Source organism: Pungitius pungitius, chromosome 3 (assembly GCF_949316345.1).
Source record: "Pungitius pungitius chromosome 3, fPunPun2.1, whole genome shotgun sequence".
In the NCBI taxonomy this organism is placed as follows: Eukaryota; Metazoa; Chordata; class Actinopteri; order Perciformes; family Gasterosteidae; genus Pungitius; species Pungitius pungitius.
In genome coordinates this window covers 8,803,557-8,818,193 of record NC_084902.1, presented here as the reverse complement: position 1 = coordinate 8,818,193, position 14,637 = coordinate 8,803,557, and the positions used below count along the sequence as shown (strand labels likewise).

Genomic DNA, 14,637 nt, shown 5'->3' with positions numbered 1-14,637 from the left:
CACATAGATCCGCTCATTCCAAGGTCTGTTTGGTCCATTGATGGATTATCTCACTTGGAGGCTGCGAACCCCCAAAATGCCAATGTTTTTCCTTTTGCTTGTTTCCATTAGCTGTGATTCTCTGACGAGCCCAATCGCAGCTCTGGTAAACAATATTACACACGCTCAATCAAATGGGCCGTGACCGATGGCCGCTTTCACCTCTGCCTCTGAACGCCATGTCGTAATGATTATTCCTGATCGTCACTCCAGGTTTTCTCTGCAGAGCCCGATGGGACTGGCTTTCCTGTGGTTAGGGCTACAAGTGCACATACAGGTTTTGGGAGACTAGCAAACCTTTTGCCAATTCTATGACGCTATAGAGAAACCTTTTCATCCATCAGATGACTTTCATGAATGTAAAACATTGTGTTTGTTTTCCGGTGACTGCACATTCTTTCTCTATTATTCTATCAGTATTTATCGACCCGGCAGCTCTCATTGTACACATGAAGACATACACTGTGTGCATTACAGGGTGTGCTAAATATACTGTGTTGTTCAAACCCCTTTGGTCCCCGTCTGACCTTTTGCTCGAGAAATGGGTTTACTTCTGTGGGGAAAATAAAAAATAAAACTTGAAATATCTTTTTGTGTGTTTTGTTTTCAGACGGGTTTCTTTTCCCACCTGAGCGGGAGCTCTTTAGAAAACCTTGACCTAGTCTCCGGTGATCAGGGTCGCCTCGGCCTAATTGATTGCAACAGTTGTCAGAGTGTTGTCTGTCAGGAGGCTGACAGGCGTCCGGAGAAAATGATTAGTTTTCTTTCGGGAGTCAGACAGCTCTGGATGTCCCAAACTGCAAACTAATAAAAGGGGGAAAGCAATAAAGCTCGTGGACAGCAGGTTTGACTGTTTTTATAGACAAATCAATAAAATGATAGATGCTGGAAAATAACGGCATCTTAGCTGCCGATTTCTTCTGGGGTTTCAAATCACGGCCCTTCGCGCTCCACACACAGACACACACACACACACACACAGTAAACACACACAGAAGGTTTTCGTCTGTGTCATTAGAGACATGTGCAGTGACACATAAATAAGCAGTTAGGTTTTGGTAATTTGTGTCTCTGTGTGTACGGCACAATATTGAAGCATGAGTTACACTTTCAATTTGCTTTTTGTTGGTGTATAAATGATGTGTGTGTGTGTGTGTGTGTGTCATAACTAACAAAGTTAATCTCACGCTGTTAATCTTTTTGAGACCAGAGGGCCGGTGTCAGGATCAATACCGAGGACAGGCCTTCCTCTGAGTGCACCTCTAATTGGCTCCATTTCTACTGTGTGTGTCATGCTGTATGCGATTGTACATAACTGTATTATTAGGTCCATCCAATAAAGGATGAATTTGTTCACCCAAGGAAAATTCGATCCATGGGAGTTTTTTTTTTTTTTTTTTTTTAAAAGGTTTGTTTACCGATTAGGAGGTTACCATTTGTGTTCTCTGGAAAGTTGGTCTCACATTGGGATGGGGTACTATTTGCAAGTGATTTAACCGGTTTTGCAAACCTTTGTTACACATAACAAAAAAAAAGACGAGGCGGAAGTAGGACATAGTTTAACTCTCCCTCGTCTCTTCCAGGTCTCACTCTCACCACCGGCGGTCTCGCAGTAAGAGCGGCAGCCGCAGCCGTCGGGGCACCCAGAGCCGCAAAAGAAGTGGCAGCCGCAGCCGGCGGAGGAGCCGCAGCCGCAGCAGAGAGCGCGACCGGAGCCGGCGCAAGGGCCGCGACCGGGAGAAGGAGAAGGAGCGGGACAGAGGGAGAAACCGAGACAAGGACCGAGAGGACAAGAGTAAGGACAAGGCAGCCAGAAAGGCGTAAGTGACAAATTTCTACTTTTTTTTTTTTTTTTTTGTCACAACGGGGGCATACATGAACAGGTGAGGGCAGCCAAGCCCGATTGAAACTGTAGGTAAAGAATGAGTTTCTCTCAGTAATACCGACTTAAATATGGAGCTCGGTCTCAGCCCTTCCATCTGTCCATCCATCACTTGATCCTTCCATCCATCAATCAATCCATCATCCCCTCCACTTGCAATCGGGCACCGGCCGAGGCTGCCCTTGTAATGCGATATAGTTCCCTCTTAGAAGGCGTCATTGGGAAATAAGGATGGACGGGAGTTCGGAGTGCTGCACTGGTTCACTTTCAGGAGAATGTTTGGGTCACCAGATGACGTCTGATGACTTTAACTCCACTTTTCAACCCAGCTGCAATAAGTCCAGAAACATAACAAAGTCACAAGCATCTCTGATGTCGTTGGTACTTACACCGAGAAGAAAACAAAAGAATAAACAAGTCCTCCTTATTTCAGGTGAGATACTCACTAGAAGCCTGTTTGGAGGAGTAGATGTTTAAACAGTGGGACACTGGACTTCAGGTCTAACTACCTTAGAGGCCTCTCTCTGCCTCCTCCAGAATAGCACCCTCAACGCTTCCCCAGTGTGGCGCGCGCTGTAATGTCATTTGAGGCCACCGTGATACGACTGGAACCCGGTTGTTGTCCGTCATGTTGAAACGCACAGATGTGTGTGTGTGTCGGTCAGACTACGGATCCCATGAGGGGTGCAGACCTGCTGCTGTGCTCAAACACCGCGATTTGAGGCACTCCATCAAATACCCATAGGGGCGTCTATGTTTTGCTGTTTTCAGTCGACGTAACACTCTGCCATTTGAATGCACTGATTGAAAAGCGTTGATTCGCATCCGAAGGTCCAACCCAGGTGGATGGAGCTGTTATTTTCTTTTGTACAAATCAAAACTTTCAGTTTCTTGCACATAAACTTGTCTGAACAAAAACATTTTGAGGCGGTATATATTTCTAGGCTTTTCATTGAATTGACGTAACGTAAATATGCAGTAAAAGCCAAAAGTCAGTTTAGGATTTTACAACTGAAAACAATCTCCATTCCTCAGATGTATTCTTGGTGCTTGGTGCTAACAGATGATGAAACTCATAACTAAAGCAACAAAAAATGCAGTTCATCTAAGAAGGTTCTTTAAACTTTGCTGGTGCGCCACTGTCAAACTGTCACAGCGCGGCTTCTGGCAAGTGTGTGTGAGCTGCATCTCATTAAGTTCAGTAAATGCTAATTATTGAGAAAGTGTTTCTTTGAGAGTGAATCTTAATTGAGAACTCATTTAATGTATTTTGCAATTATCATGCCCATTTATGAGGGAGGGAAACATTGCTATGGTTAGTAATAAGGGTTAAGCATTCGCATATAATTCAAGCTATGGTTTCCTGTTTATTTAGATTTACACAATTTGTAGATGTAAAAATTATCTTTAAATAATTTTTCATAAGTTTAGTAGATTTGTTTTGAGAAAAGAACAGATGCCGTTTGTTATTAATAATATATTCAGCAGTATGTTCTTTTATTGGTCATCAATGAAGACCTCAGGGCTCAAGATTTCTCCGTGTGAAAAGAACACGGAGTCGCCTTTTAAAGAAAAAAGTGCTCCATTTATTTGAAGCCATTACATATTGCCTTTCCTTAGATCCGTATCAGGAAAACAAATAAAGCTAACAGTGAAATGTACGGCCAGCCGACTATATCTATTTTCTTATTAAGGCTTCAATATCCTTCAGCATCGATAGGAATCTCTTCCTTTATCTCTGACCCTGCTTTAGCTTGTTTGTGTGTGTGTGTGTGTGCGTGCGTGTGTGCGTGCGCATGCATGCATTTCCACCTGTGGCAATGTTAATCATTTTCAAACGGTATATCCTCCTATCAGGCCTTCCAATTTACCCATAGACGTATATGATGTCGGAATAATTTAACTGAACCAGGTGGGTGACCAGGTTACATTTGTATATATCTGTAAAGATATATATATATATATATATATATATATACATAAATAATAGATACATTGGTTTCCTTAAATCTGGCTATTGAAGATGTTTACGCGACAGGTTCCTAAATTCTTGCGCTTCTTCGTACCAATTAATAGCGAACATTCAACTGTATTTGTCCCCCCCCCCCCTTGCAGCAAAACCGATGAGTCAAGTTTAAACGTCATTTGTGGATTTTGTTATGACGTTGTCAGCGTCCAGAAAGCGCCCGACATGGATGTTCCTGTTCTTCCCGTTCAGTGGCTCCTCGCAGGAGTCTAGCGTTTCCTCAGCAGAAGAAAGGCGGCAGCAGGGAGAGCTTCCAGGAATATGTAAAACAAGGCTTTCTGCAGCAAGCCACTTCTTTTTTTTTATATTCTTCTTCTTCTCTTAATGGTGATGGGGGGGGGTAGGGCCCTTGTGTAAGCCCCCTGATCCTCACCACAAACACACCCACCAACCTCATTTGCATCCAGGTCTCCTTGCTGCGTGGTAGGAGAGGAGTGAAGCGGTGTGATGTTGATGTCGGGGTGGGGAAGAGGCTCAGGAGCTTTAAAGTGTCTGTCAGGATGAAAGAGGGGCCCCTCAGAGCGGCACCCTGACACAGACTCTGTCTGTGTGTGTGTGCGTGTGTGTGCGTGTGCGCGGTGTTGTCGTCATTAAACATTTAACACTCCTCTAGTATGACAGCAGGCAACTTGGTGCTCCGGCGGCATGTTTTCATGCAAAATTTATTGAAAAAGACGAGCTGCTGTTAAGAGATCTTGTTGCCTTTCACCAGTGGCAAAGGCTAAGTGGGAGATTGTAGGGTTCTGCGGGTGTGTGTTTGTGTGCGTTTGTGTTCAGACTAGTGTACAGGGTCAGAAGGTCAGCTTTGCTTTGTGTAATCCTCTGACTTGGTATTTACTGAGAGAACATAAGAGGTTCATTTAGGAATTTAAAAAAAGCACAAGCGGTTTGTGTTTGATTACAATTATCAACAGAGAGGCCTATTTGTGTTTTGTGTATCTTGGTCATTCTACTTTGATTTAGCTATTTGAGTGGATCACAGCCTTTATCTGCACCACTTGTCATTTTGAAATTAGACTTTAAACTAGATAGAATTTAACACAACATTTTTGTTAGGTTAAATCTGCAATCTAACTGTGTTAAAAAGTAAGACCATTTATTTGTTTATTTTAGGAATCTTTTTGCTGTTTTGTCAAAAACCAGCCTCCCGTACATCCTTTATCCTTTTTGGATTTTTATTTTCGTCTTTGATTTAACTATATATATATATATATTTTAAATACAAATGAGGATTCTTTTTTTTATTAGCTGAGCCTTTCAACAATATCATTTTATCATGTGATTTCTTTCAGTCACATTAAATCAAATTTTGAAACTGATTCAATTTGTGGGGTTGACAAAAGATGGGGAGGGGTGTGACCTCTGCGATGGTGTCTCTGCCCTTCGAGCTTGCCTGCTTTGTTTCCCCCCCGAATCAGAGTGGGGGGGAACCATTGCTGGTTCACCTGATCGCTCACCATGCAGGTACGCAAACCCGCACTCCTTCCCCGTCCATCCCCGCCGCGCTCCTTTAAAGTCTGCTCCTCCTTCAAGAGAGTGCAGTCTTCACTCCCCCCCCCCCCCCCCCCCCTTCGGCAGCACGGACGACCCCTTTGCTCGTCCTCCGCAGCGGATCGCCGAGGAAGAGCGAGAGCGCGGAAAGGCGGCCGTACTCCGCCGCCTCAATCCGAGAGGTCCGTCCAATTAGGCTGAACTCCTGTCCATCCGCTCCATCCTGACTCGATGTCAGGAGGCCGGGTGGCGGAGGCGCAGAGGGCAGTGCGGAGACCTCTTACGGCATCAGACAGTCTGGTACCCGTGCGTGTCGAACCGGGGTCGGTATAATGAGCTCAGGGTTAAAGAAACGAAATGACTACCTTTCATTAAAGCCCCTTTTTGATGTTTTTGTCCGTGGTCGGATCGTTTGGGACTTTTTCTCTGCCAGTGAGAGCAGCGCTTCCAACGGTTCGCACTCGTAAAATAGCTTATTGTCAGAGGGGCGAAGTTCCTTATTTTAAAGTCTTTAAAATAAAGCATGTTTTCTTGACACCCTTGTGATTGTTTAGCCGTTCCTGTCATTCCTGTGTTTTCTCCTGACGAGCCAAACAGAACCCGGCTCCACCACCACCACGAGGGTCCCGGCCCGGACCCCGCGGGCCTCCGTTTGTGCTAGCTCCGCTCCACCGCTCAGCCTTCACCCCTGGAAGCCTAGCGGCTGTGAGGAAGAAATGAGAAAATAAAAAAAATAAAAAAACAAGACCCCAGACACGAGCACAGGCATTCACGCTCACCGCTGTTGATTTTCTCAGCCTCCTCGCCTCACTCTGAGGAAATGATTGTCTGCTTCTCTGCCTCCGTTGAACATCTATCAGCTCATTAGTGTTGATAATACACAGAGAAAGTAAGTGTGTTTGCGGGTGTGTTTTGCGCATATGTAGCCCCTGCCTGCGGCGTCCTATCTCTGCCTGTTGGGAGTGTGTGCATGGGTGGTGTGGATGGGACCACTGGCTCCTGCGTGCGTGCGCCTGTGTGTGTGTGTGTGTGTGTGTGTGTGTGTTTGCATGCACTCTTGCAGGACTCTAGGCTGTGTCTGGCTCTGGGAGCAGGTCTGGGGAGGTAAGAGAGACTTCAAACACCGTCCTCGGAAGGTTAGGATACACTCGCATTGACTTAAATCAATGGTCTGTAAGTGTGTGTATTATTTGTGTATGCGTCAAGGAGGGGGAGGGGGGGGTAGCTTAGTGGCCAGGAGCAAGACGGAACGCCGGGCGAAGGCTGGAGAGGAGTGGGTGTGCATGTGTTTGTGTGGAGTTTGGGTGGGGGTTGGTTGAGGCTGGGTGAAATAGGAGTGATGCCTACATGCAAAGGGTGGACAAACGTATACAGACAGACAGACAGACACACACACGCAGGTCCCAAAAGACACACCCGTGCGCACACAAAGCAGTGCAGCTGTAGTGTTTCTTGGCCCATGGCTGTATGTAGTCATTAGCAGGGTTTTTTTTTTTTCCACACAGATAATGAGCAAAGATTGGATAGAAAACAGCCTGGCCGCATGAACTCAATCTTCACTAGATCTATCTTCTCTCACACACACACACACACACACACAGGGCACGGTGATGCGAGACAGTGGTTTCCGGTGGTTTCATTGGTCTGAATGTCCCCCTCAAAAGTTTTAAGAAAACGATATAAGAAAATTAAAATGTAGGTTTGTTGACGAATGCGTACACAAACTCTGGGCCACAAACGCTTACAATCAATGGTTAAGTAATTAAATAAGAAATTGTAATTCAACAAAGGGATATTCCTTGTTTCGGTTTACTAGAATTTAAACTTGGTTTGGCCAGAAATGCGATCCGGAGAGATGAATGCTAAAAGCAACAGCCAATCATATTTATTAGAGTGCTATTTACCACTATTTGTAATACAGATAATACACCTTCACTTATTTACACTGTCAGTACTGTAGGACATATTGTCTGTGCCTGAGAATATTGTGTGTGTGTGTGTGTGTGTGTGTGTGTGTGTGTGTGTGTGTGTGTGTGTGGAGGGCGAGAGTCTTCTGGCCACTTTTAATCGCAAGAGAGACACACTGAGCAAGCGATAGAGAGCTGTGACAATCCACTTAGTGCGCTCTGTAATCTGTTTAACCATTTAGTGAGTTGTTAGAGGGGAATGCAAACACTCACAAACACACACACACACACACGCGCACACACACACACACATGACAAAAAGAAGAGAAAAATGACACGAGAGACACACACTAGACACCTCACAGGCTTTAGCGGCGCAATCTACCTCCTGAACTGGGTAACGATTCAGTGCTGTTTAGAGTTCTGTGCATGTGTGTGTGTGTGTGTGTGTGTGTGTGTGTTGATGTGCCCGAGACCTGCTGTAGGCACTGAGAGGAGCCAGGCCTGGAGCGTGATGACAGAGACCAGACTCGGCCAAATAGAAGACCCCCCACCCCACCCCCCCCTCTTCCCCTCCCCAATCCAATTACCCTGTTCCTCTCTTTTATTTCCTGCTCCCCTCCCTTCTCCCCTCCTCTCTTGACGGCCCTGTCTTAGCGGCAGCTAGTGATGGAAGTCCTGGCTGCTGTTGAAGTGGCTGGCTGCTCGGCTCTATGGATCAGAGGAGGATGCAGGCAGGATTATAAGCGGCAGGTTATGAGCGGCAAACACCACAGGCCAGCTCCGATTGGGGAGGGTTATGTAAATGTGCTCGTCGACAAAATGGGGTTTTCTGCCCTCTGTTTTTTTCTCTCTCCCATCTCGCTCTCTCACGCCGGGAGGAGCCCGGATTGTTTTGGGTCGGAGTAGAAAGAGGAGATTGTTTGTTGAGGACGGCGCGTGTACACGCCGTGAATGTTTAATTTCCTCCCGTGTCCAGCACTCTTTCGGCAAGGACAAGCGTTGACTGAAGACTTCACGAGAATTGGGAAGATGTCCGCTTTAGCCGAAAAGAAACCATGAAAGAGAGAGAAAGATTGGCAGAGTGGAGGGGAAGTTTAAGAGAGCGGAGAGAACTTCTCGGCGGTGACCTCTGCTGCTCCGAGGCGGGCATACAGCTCCGATTAATTCAACACCTCGTTCAAACCGGCAGAGGAACTAAATATAACCCGAGAGCCGCATATAACCATCAATGGCAGTGGAGCCTTCGGATGGGTTTCTTCTTTTTCTTTCTTTTTTTAATTGTGACGACAGAGGGGTGGGAGCGCTTATGTGTCGCAGAGACACAGCTGATCTTTGAGCAGCCACGGGGGGAGTCATGGAGCCTCCCTCCCCCCTCTTTTGGTCCCCCTTTCCCCTTCCCTCCCACCCATTTAGCCTGCCACTTCTTCAGCAGAAGTTTGGATCTCCGGGCCAATGTTTAATTCATTTGTACTAATGTCTCGCTCACTCTCGCTCTCCTTCACTCTCGTGAGCTCTATCTCAGAAGCCTCGGCGACGCGCTCCTCCTCTAATAGAGCGGTTTTACCTCGCGCCTCACTCACTTGCGCGCGCGCGCACACACACACACACACACACACACTTCACACCTGTGACTCTTTCTTCTTCTGTGTTTTACACGGTTTGTCAGCTGAGCTTGGGGTTGGACAATATGGTTACAACATTCTTTAAATATTCAAATTAGTTTTTTAAGGTATCAATGTGTCACAATATGGCAAGTGTCAAGTTTAATTAAATCATTTTTTAATTTTAAAAAAATTAAAAATAGTAGAATATGTTAAAACCAAGTTAAAGTAGGATCATTTTCTTTCTGGTCTTGGAGGCGGAGTCAGAAACGCTTCTCTTTCTCTATTATTTGGTAATCTATTAGCATTACAGTTTTTTGACAACATTTTCTTTTCCAAACTCAATAGACAAAGAGGAATCTTTACCTAATAAAAAGGTGTTAACTTTCATTTATATCCGCTAAGTTAAGAAAGTCAAATGCTCCCCCGGTCTCACAGTGTGGCACGCACCGCTTACAAAGTAAACTCATGTACCGTCACTTCTCTGTATCGGCCAATAGCCATAGCCGAGGTGTTCGCATCGGGCCTGAAAATGATTGCAACCCTTCCCCGCCCCCCCCGCAACCCCGCCCCCGCCCCTTCCCCCACCCCGACTCTGTCGAGATCCTCCTCATCTGTATGTGCGTGCCGGCCTGTGCTGTCCTCGTTGGTCTATCTGCGTTTGTGTGAGGCTTGGGTTAACTTTTCTTTGTACCACTTCTCCTTGAAGTCTACACACACACACACACACACACACCTACTCCTGACATCTCTCCCTGTAGGCCAGACTGCAGAGCGCTTGGGGCCATGTTGTTTTGTCTTCTGACGGACGGACGGACAGACAGACAGACAGACAGAGGGAGGGAGAGAGAGAGACTTACCCCGGCCAGCGATTACGCCGTTTGACACCACAGACATAGAGGGGTGAGGGGGAGGCCTGAGTAGTGAAAAAGGCACCCGCAGTAAACGGCGTCGAGATGATATGAATAACAATGTATGCGGTGAGTCTCCCCTGGACCCCGATAACCTGCGGACCAGAGCCCGGCCCCTGTGACAGGCCGGCCTTTGTGGCCGCTTTATCCCGCCTGTACACTTGTAAGGTAGAGCTGGGATAATCGGGTCTAATCTAATTAAGGCTAAAGGGGGCCATGACTGAGGCTGGCCAGACACACACACACACACACACACACACACAGTGACAAACACAGCTCAGCAGTAAAATCCTGTTTGCATCAGAAAAATAAGGTTGTCATATTGATTATGCAGATGAGGGACTAACCGGGGCTAACTGCATCTCAGCCAGCCGGTTACAGCTGACACGGACTAAAGGGGGGATACGGGGAGAGGAGGAAAGGATTAGGACACGTTTAGCACGCTTTTTTTTTTTTTCCCTGCCCGTTTGGCTCAATTTGTTTAATGTCGGGAAAAGCCTTGTTACCTGCTGTGTGAATGGAGGATTCTAATGTTGAATTTAGTTAAAGTAAACTCTGCATTGTTTAAAAATGTGGCCGATTTTAGTAATCTGAAATACTGCATTGACACAATTGACAGCAAGCAAATTGACAAACAAGAGTGAAAATGAGATACATCATGTTTCAGTCCTCCGTTCATGCTGAAAATAAACATTACTTTGCAATTATTGATCACCCCGTTTGATTCTTTGTTGATAAACAAAAGTGAAGGAAGGGCTCTCACAAGGGGCCTAAGCCCATGGAGACTTTGAGGCAGCTCAATTAAATCCATACAGAAAAGCACTAACTTGTCATGTTTGAATAGCTTAAACCAATATTCCACAGTTCTGCCTGATTGAAAGACCAATTGAATTAGGGACAGTTGCTTGTAAGGACATGCTGTGGATACACGTCTATTAATAACCGTCTATGTAAGAAATACGTGGCTGTGTTCACACTTGTCTTCAGGTGTGTGTGTCTCTGTGTGTGTGTGTGTGTGTGTGTGTGTGTGTGTGTGTGTGTGTGTGTGTGTAGCCAGCCGGCAGCCAGATTGCTATTCCTCCCCCCCTCATGTGCCCCTATAGAAAGGCCCAGGTATTCTCTGGATGAGGGTGTGATGTACAATTGAAGGGCAGGATTGAAACTGATTACCTTGTTAACTCCTGGCACCCACTGGCAGCTTGAAATAGAACCTGAGCGCCAAGGCCTGATTTGCAAATGAATTACCTCTCGCCTGGCCCTCCCCTCCCCTTCCACTTCTCTCCATTCCCCCTTCTTTCCCCCCTCACCCCCGTTCTTTTTCTTTTCTTTTTTTTTTTTTTTTGTTTGTGTCCATTCTGTGCCAAGATCATCTTTTTATATTGTGCCATGACAGATGCTGTGTCGGGCTGCCATTGTTCCCCATCGTTTTTTTCTGGGGGCCACGAGGAGAGCCAAAAGATTTCCACATGTGATTTTAACACGTGCACCCTCCCTCAATCCCCACCCGCCCCTGCCGTATAGCCCGGTGCTTTATCCTCTGTGTACCAGTAGTGAAATCTATAGAGTTTTGGAGCAGGCGGACATGTTGGGGAGTGTCATTGTTTCCGCCTCAATGACAGAGAGGTATTTTTCTGATTAGGAAAGGTTCTAATTGCGAGGAATGAAAAGGACCACCAGCTATTGAAGAAACCGTGGGGGAAATTGATTCCTCTCTGTCATTGTCCCACTTTCCCTCTATGTAACACACAAGTCCATTTACTTTTATGACTTGGCGCCAGTATTCAATTCTCTTCATTCTGTGTGTGGGGGGGGGGGGGGCTCGGAAGGGGGACCGTCTGTAGGGAGTTTTTCTTCCTCATCCAAAACTTAACAGAAAACATGGTATTGATGAACAGGTCTCACGCAAGATACTAATCGGTAGGGGACATTTGAATCAATTTGTCTGATTTTTAGTTTAACTTTCAATGATAATGTTCACCTGAACAGGCAGTGCAATTTGGGTTGAAGGTAACAGAAAAACACCTGAGTCAAATTGATTATTTGGGATAAACAAGTGTGGTTTGAAGTCACTGCTTAAGCTGGAGCCATGTGAGTGGTTCTTACTAAAACCCTTTGTGCAGATGACAACACTTTCTTAATGTAGCTGACACTGTTCAGTAATCATGAGTTGCAATGATGTCTTTTGCAGTGATACAAATCACGCAACTTTTCAAGAAATATCGAACTTAAACGTGAAGTTTTTCAAGCTCTCTCTGCCCCTCTCTTTCCGAGCCCTGTCCATGACCAGGTGTCAGATATGATCCACATATGAACAGCTGTGTGTGTGTGTGTGTGTTTATCACACAGTTCTGCTTCTTCCTTTCTTCTTCCCTCTTGTCTGACTTGTTTATTGACTGCACTTGACCCTCCCTTCAGAGTAACATAAGGTGCTGAATTTGTTAGCCCAGTTTTTAATGGACTGCTTTTCTCCACCATTTTGGGATTATGCTAAAGTAAAGCCCCCTCCATCGGCAAGAGGCAGGCAGGGAGGGGAGGGCGGGCTGTAGGCGTGCATGTGTGTGTGCATGCCGAGTTACATAGAAAGCATGGGAGCATAAGTCTGTGTTTTGTTCCCTCTCGTGTGTTCTTCGTGGAAGAGTGACAGGCCCTGACTTACCCTTGCATTATCCCGTTCCTGAGAGTGTGTGTGTGCCCCCCCCCCCCCCAAGCTCTCCTCTTAGCTGTATAAAACCCTGAGAGGTAGCTCTGATAGTACACACAGAAGAATACAATTTCAATTTCAATTGGCAGCCCTGTTAAAAAGGAGCTATGGAGATGGCAATCAGGCCTGAGGGAAAGCTGAGCTCCATGTAACTGGGTGTGTGTGTGTGTCCCTCGACTGCTTAATATCTAGCTTTTCTCTTCTATTAGTTAAACAGGCAGATGTCACTGATGTGGACTGTGTATTCGTGCATTTTGTGTGTTATTTGTGTGCGAGTGTGAGTGCGCCCATTGACTCATTAATAAATACGCCTGCCATTCTATCAGCAGTCAGACAACATATGAATGCTCAATGACACGCTTGACAAGGCATGCAACTGTGCTGAACGGGTTGTGCACGCATACACACACACACACACACACACACAAAATGTGTCAGAGATGTCTCTTTCATAGCGTTACACTGTCCTGTCTTCCCTTGGCTCAGTATCTCTGACTGATATCAGGCGGAGTTCTGAGAGGCTGCTGTAGGCCAAAATGTTATTTCTGCAGCTAAAGTGGTGCTCACAACGTGGGTCCGAGGTGTGTAATCTTTTCCCACTAAAAAACGTGTACACAGCTTCATTCTGAACCCTGATTTTTTCCGTGCCGGATACAAGGTGAGATGAGACGAGGCAAAAAAAACAACTACTGTGACTCATAGAGGGCGGAGGAAGATGCAGGTCAGACCCCCCAAAAAATGATATGTGCACTAAAGAAGTGGATTAAAGGAGATTAGAAGAAGGAGAAGCGGGAATGAGAAAACAGAAAAGTGCACACGGTGATGGATCCAGTGACCATGTTAAATTGGTTCTATTGACCCTCTGCCAGAGCTCCGTTTAACACTCACACTTGTTTGTCTTGTTTTACTTAATTGAGCTCAGATAACTAATTACCATTTCCTGGAACACCAGTACATTACTCTCTCTCATTCTCTGACCCCTCCCTCTCCTGCTGTCTCTCTCTCTCTCTCTCTCTCTCTCTCTCTCTCTCTCTCTCTCTCTCTCTCGCCCTCTCTGCCCTGTGGCTGTTTTTGATGGTTCGAGAGACGTGACCTGTGCACGGAGTACCGCAACTTCCCAGAAGTGTGGCGGTGCAACGTGTCCTGTGCACCTTCTACCCCTTCGTCTGAAAGCTACGCACGGCACTAAAGTTTTGCGAGCGTAGAGCGTGTAGTCTGCCATTTCCAGATAAAAACCTTCCGGACAAACACGCGAGGGACAAACCGACGTTTTGGCGTAACAGCAAAACCAAATGTGTGACACAAGGTGTGGCTCTGGTGACGGAATCGAATATCTGAAATATAATCATTTTTGTGACTATTATGTCATCCTTGTATTGGTGCATGTTTCTATGAACAGCGTGAATATATTTTTAGCACAGGAAGCGCCCTGGCGTCTGTCTGTATTGTCGGGAAGTATCAACCAATCACGTTTGAGTATTTAAAGTGTTTACAGCTAAACAATCCAGCCTTTGGCTGAGATGCGACCTGCAAACCCACCGGCTATCGTCTGATGGTGTTTCCTGTTATCAATGGTTCACAACAGGCTTCCAAACAGGCTCGTTGTCTCCATCTCAGGACGCCAATCGGACTGCAAGCAACGAGAAGAAGTTATTGCCCCGGGAAATACAGCCGCTTGACCCCAAAGGCTCACCCGTTGGCCGCTTGCCGCACGTGAACTTTGAAGTTCGGCTTCTTGATTACTATGGAACTGAAACGCCGTCTCTGCATGCCGACCCCCCCCCCCCACTCGCAGCGTATCACGGAAGTCCATCGGTCTGCTGGCGTCCTCCCCGTCTGTCCATAAATTCACTACTTCACCCCCCCCCCCCCTTCCCAACCTGCATCGTGACAGCTGTAATGTGCTCCTACGGTTGTTGTAAGCAGGCCACAGTGTCTCTGAGGCCTTGTGCTACACCACCATTACTATCTGGCTGGCCTCCACTACAAATTGGATGAACAGGCACTGACACATTTTCAATATTATTACATTAAACCAAGTGGATTTTGATTGATAACCTAATATTGGCCTAATGC

General features: G+C 46.2%; 1 protein-coding gene across 2 annotated transcripts in view; it reads left to right on the top strand.

The window, feature by feature from the left end:
- rsrc1 (arginine/serine-rich coiled-coil 1) overlaps window positions 1-14,637 on the top strand; it is a 92,848-nt gene that overhangs the window by 16,224 nt on the left and 61,987 nt on the right. For both annotated transcript variants that reach the window (XM_037462775.2, XM_037462774.2), the window contains exon 4: window positions 1,623-1,859. In XM_037462775.2, coding sequence (XP_037318672.1) covers window positions 1,623-1,859 — 237 coding nt within the window. The remainder of the gene's footprint in view (window positions 1-1,622; window positions 1,860-14,637) is intronic.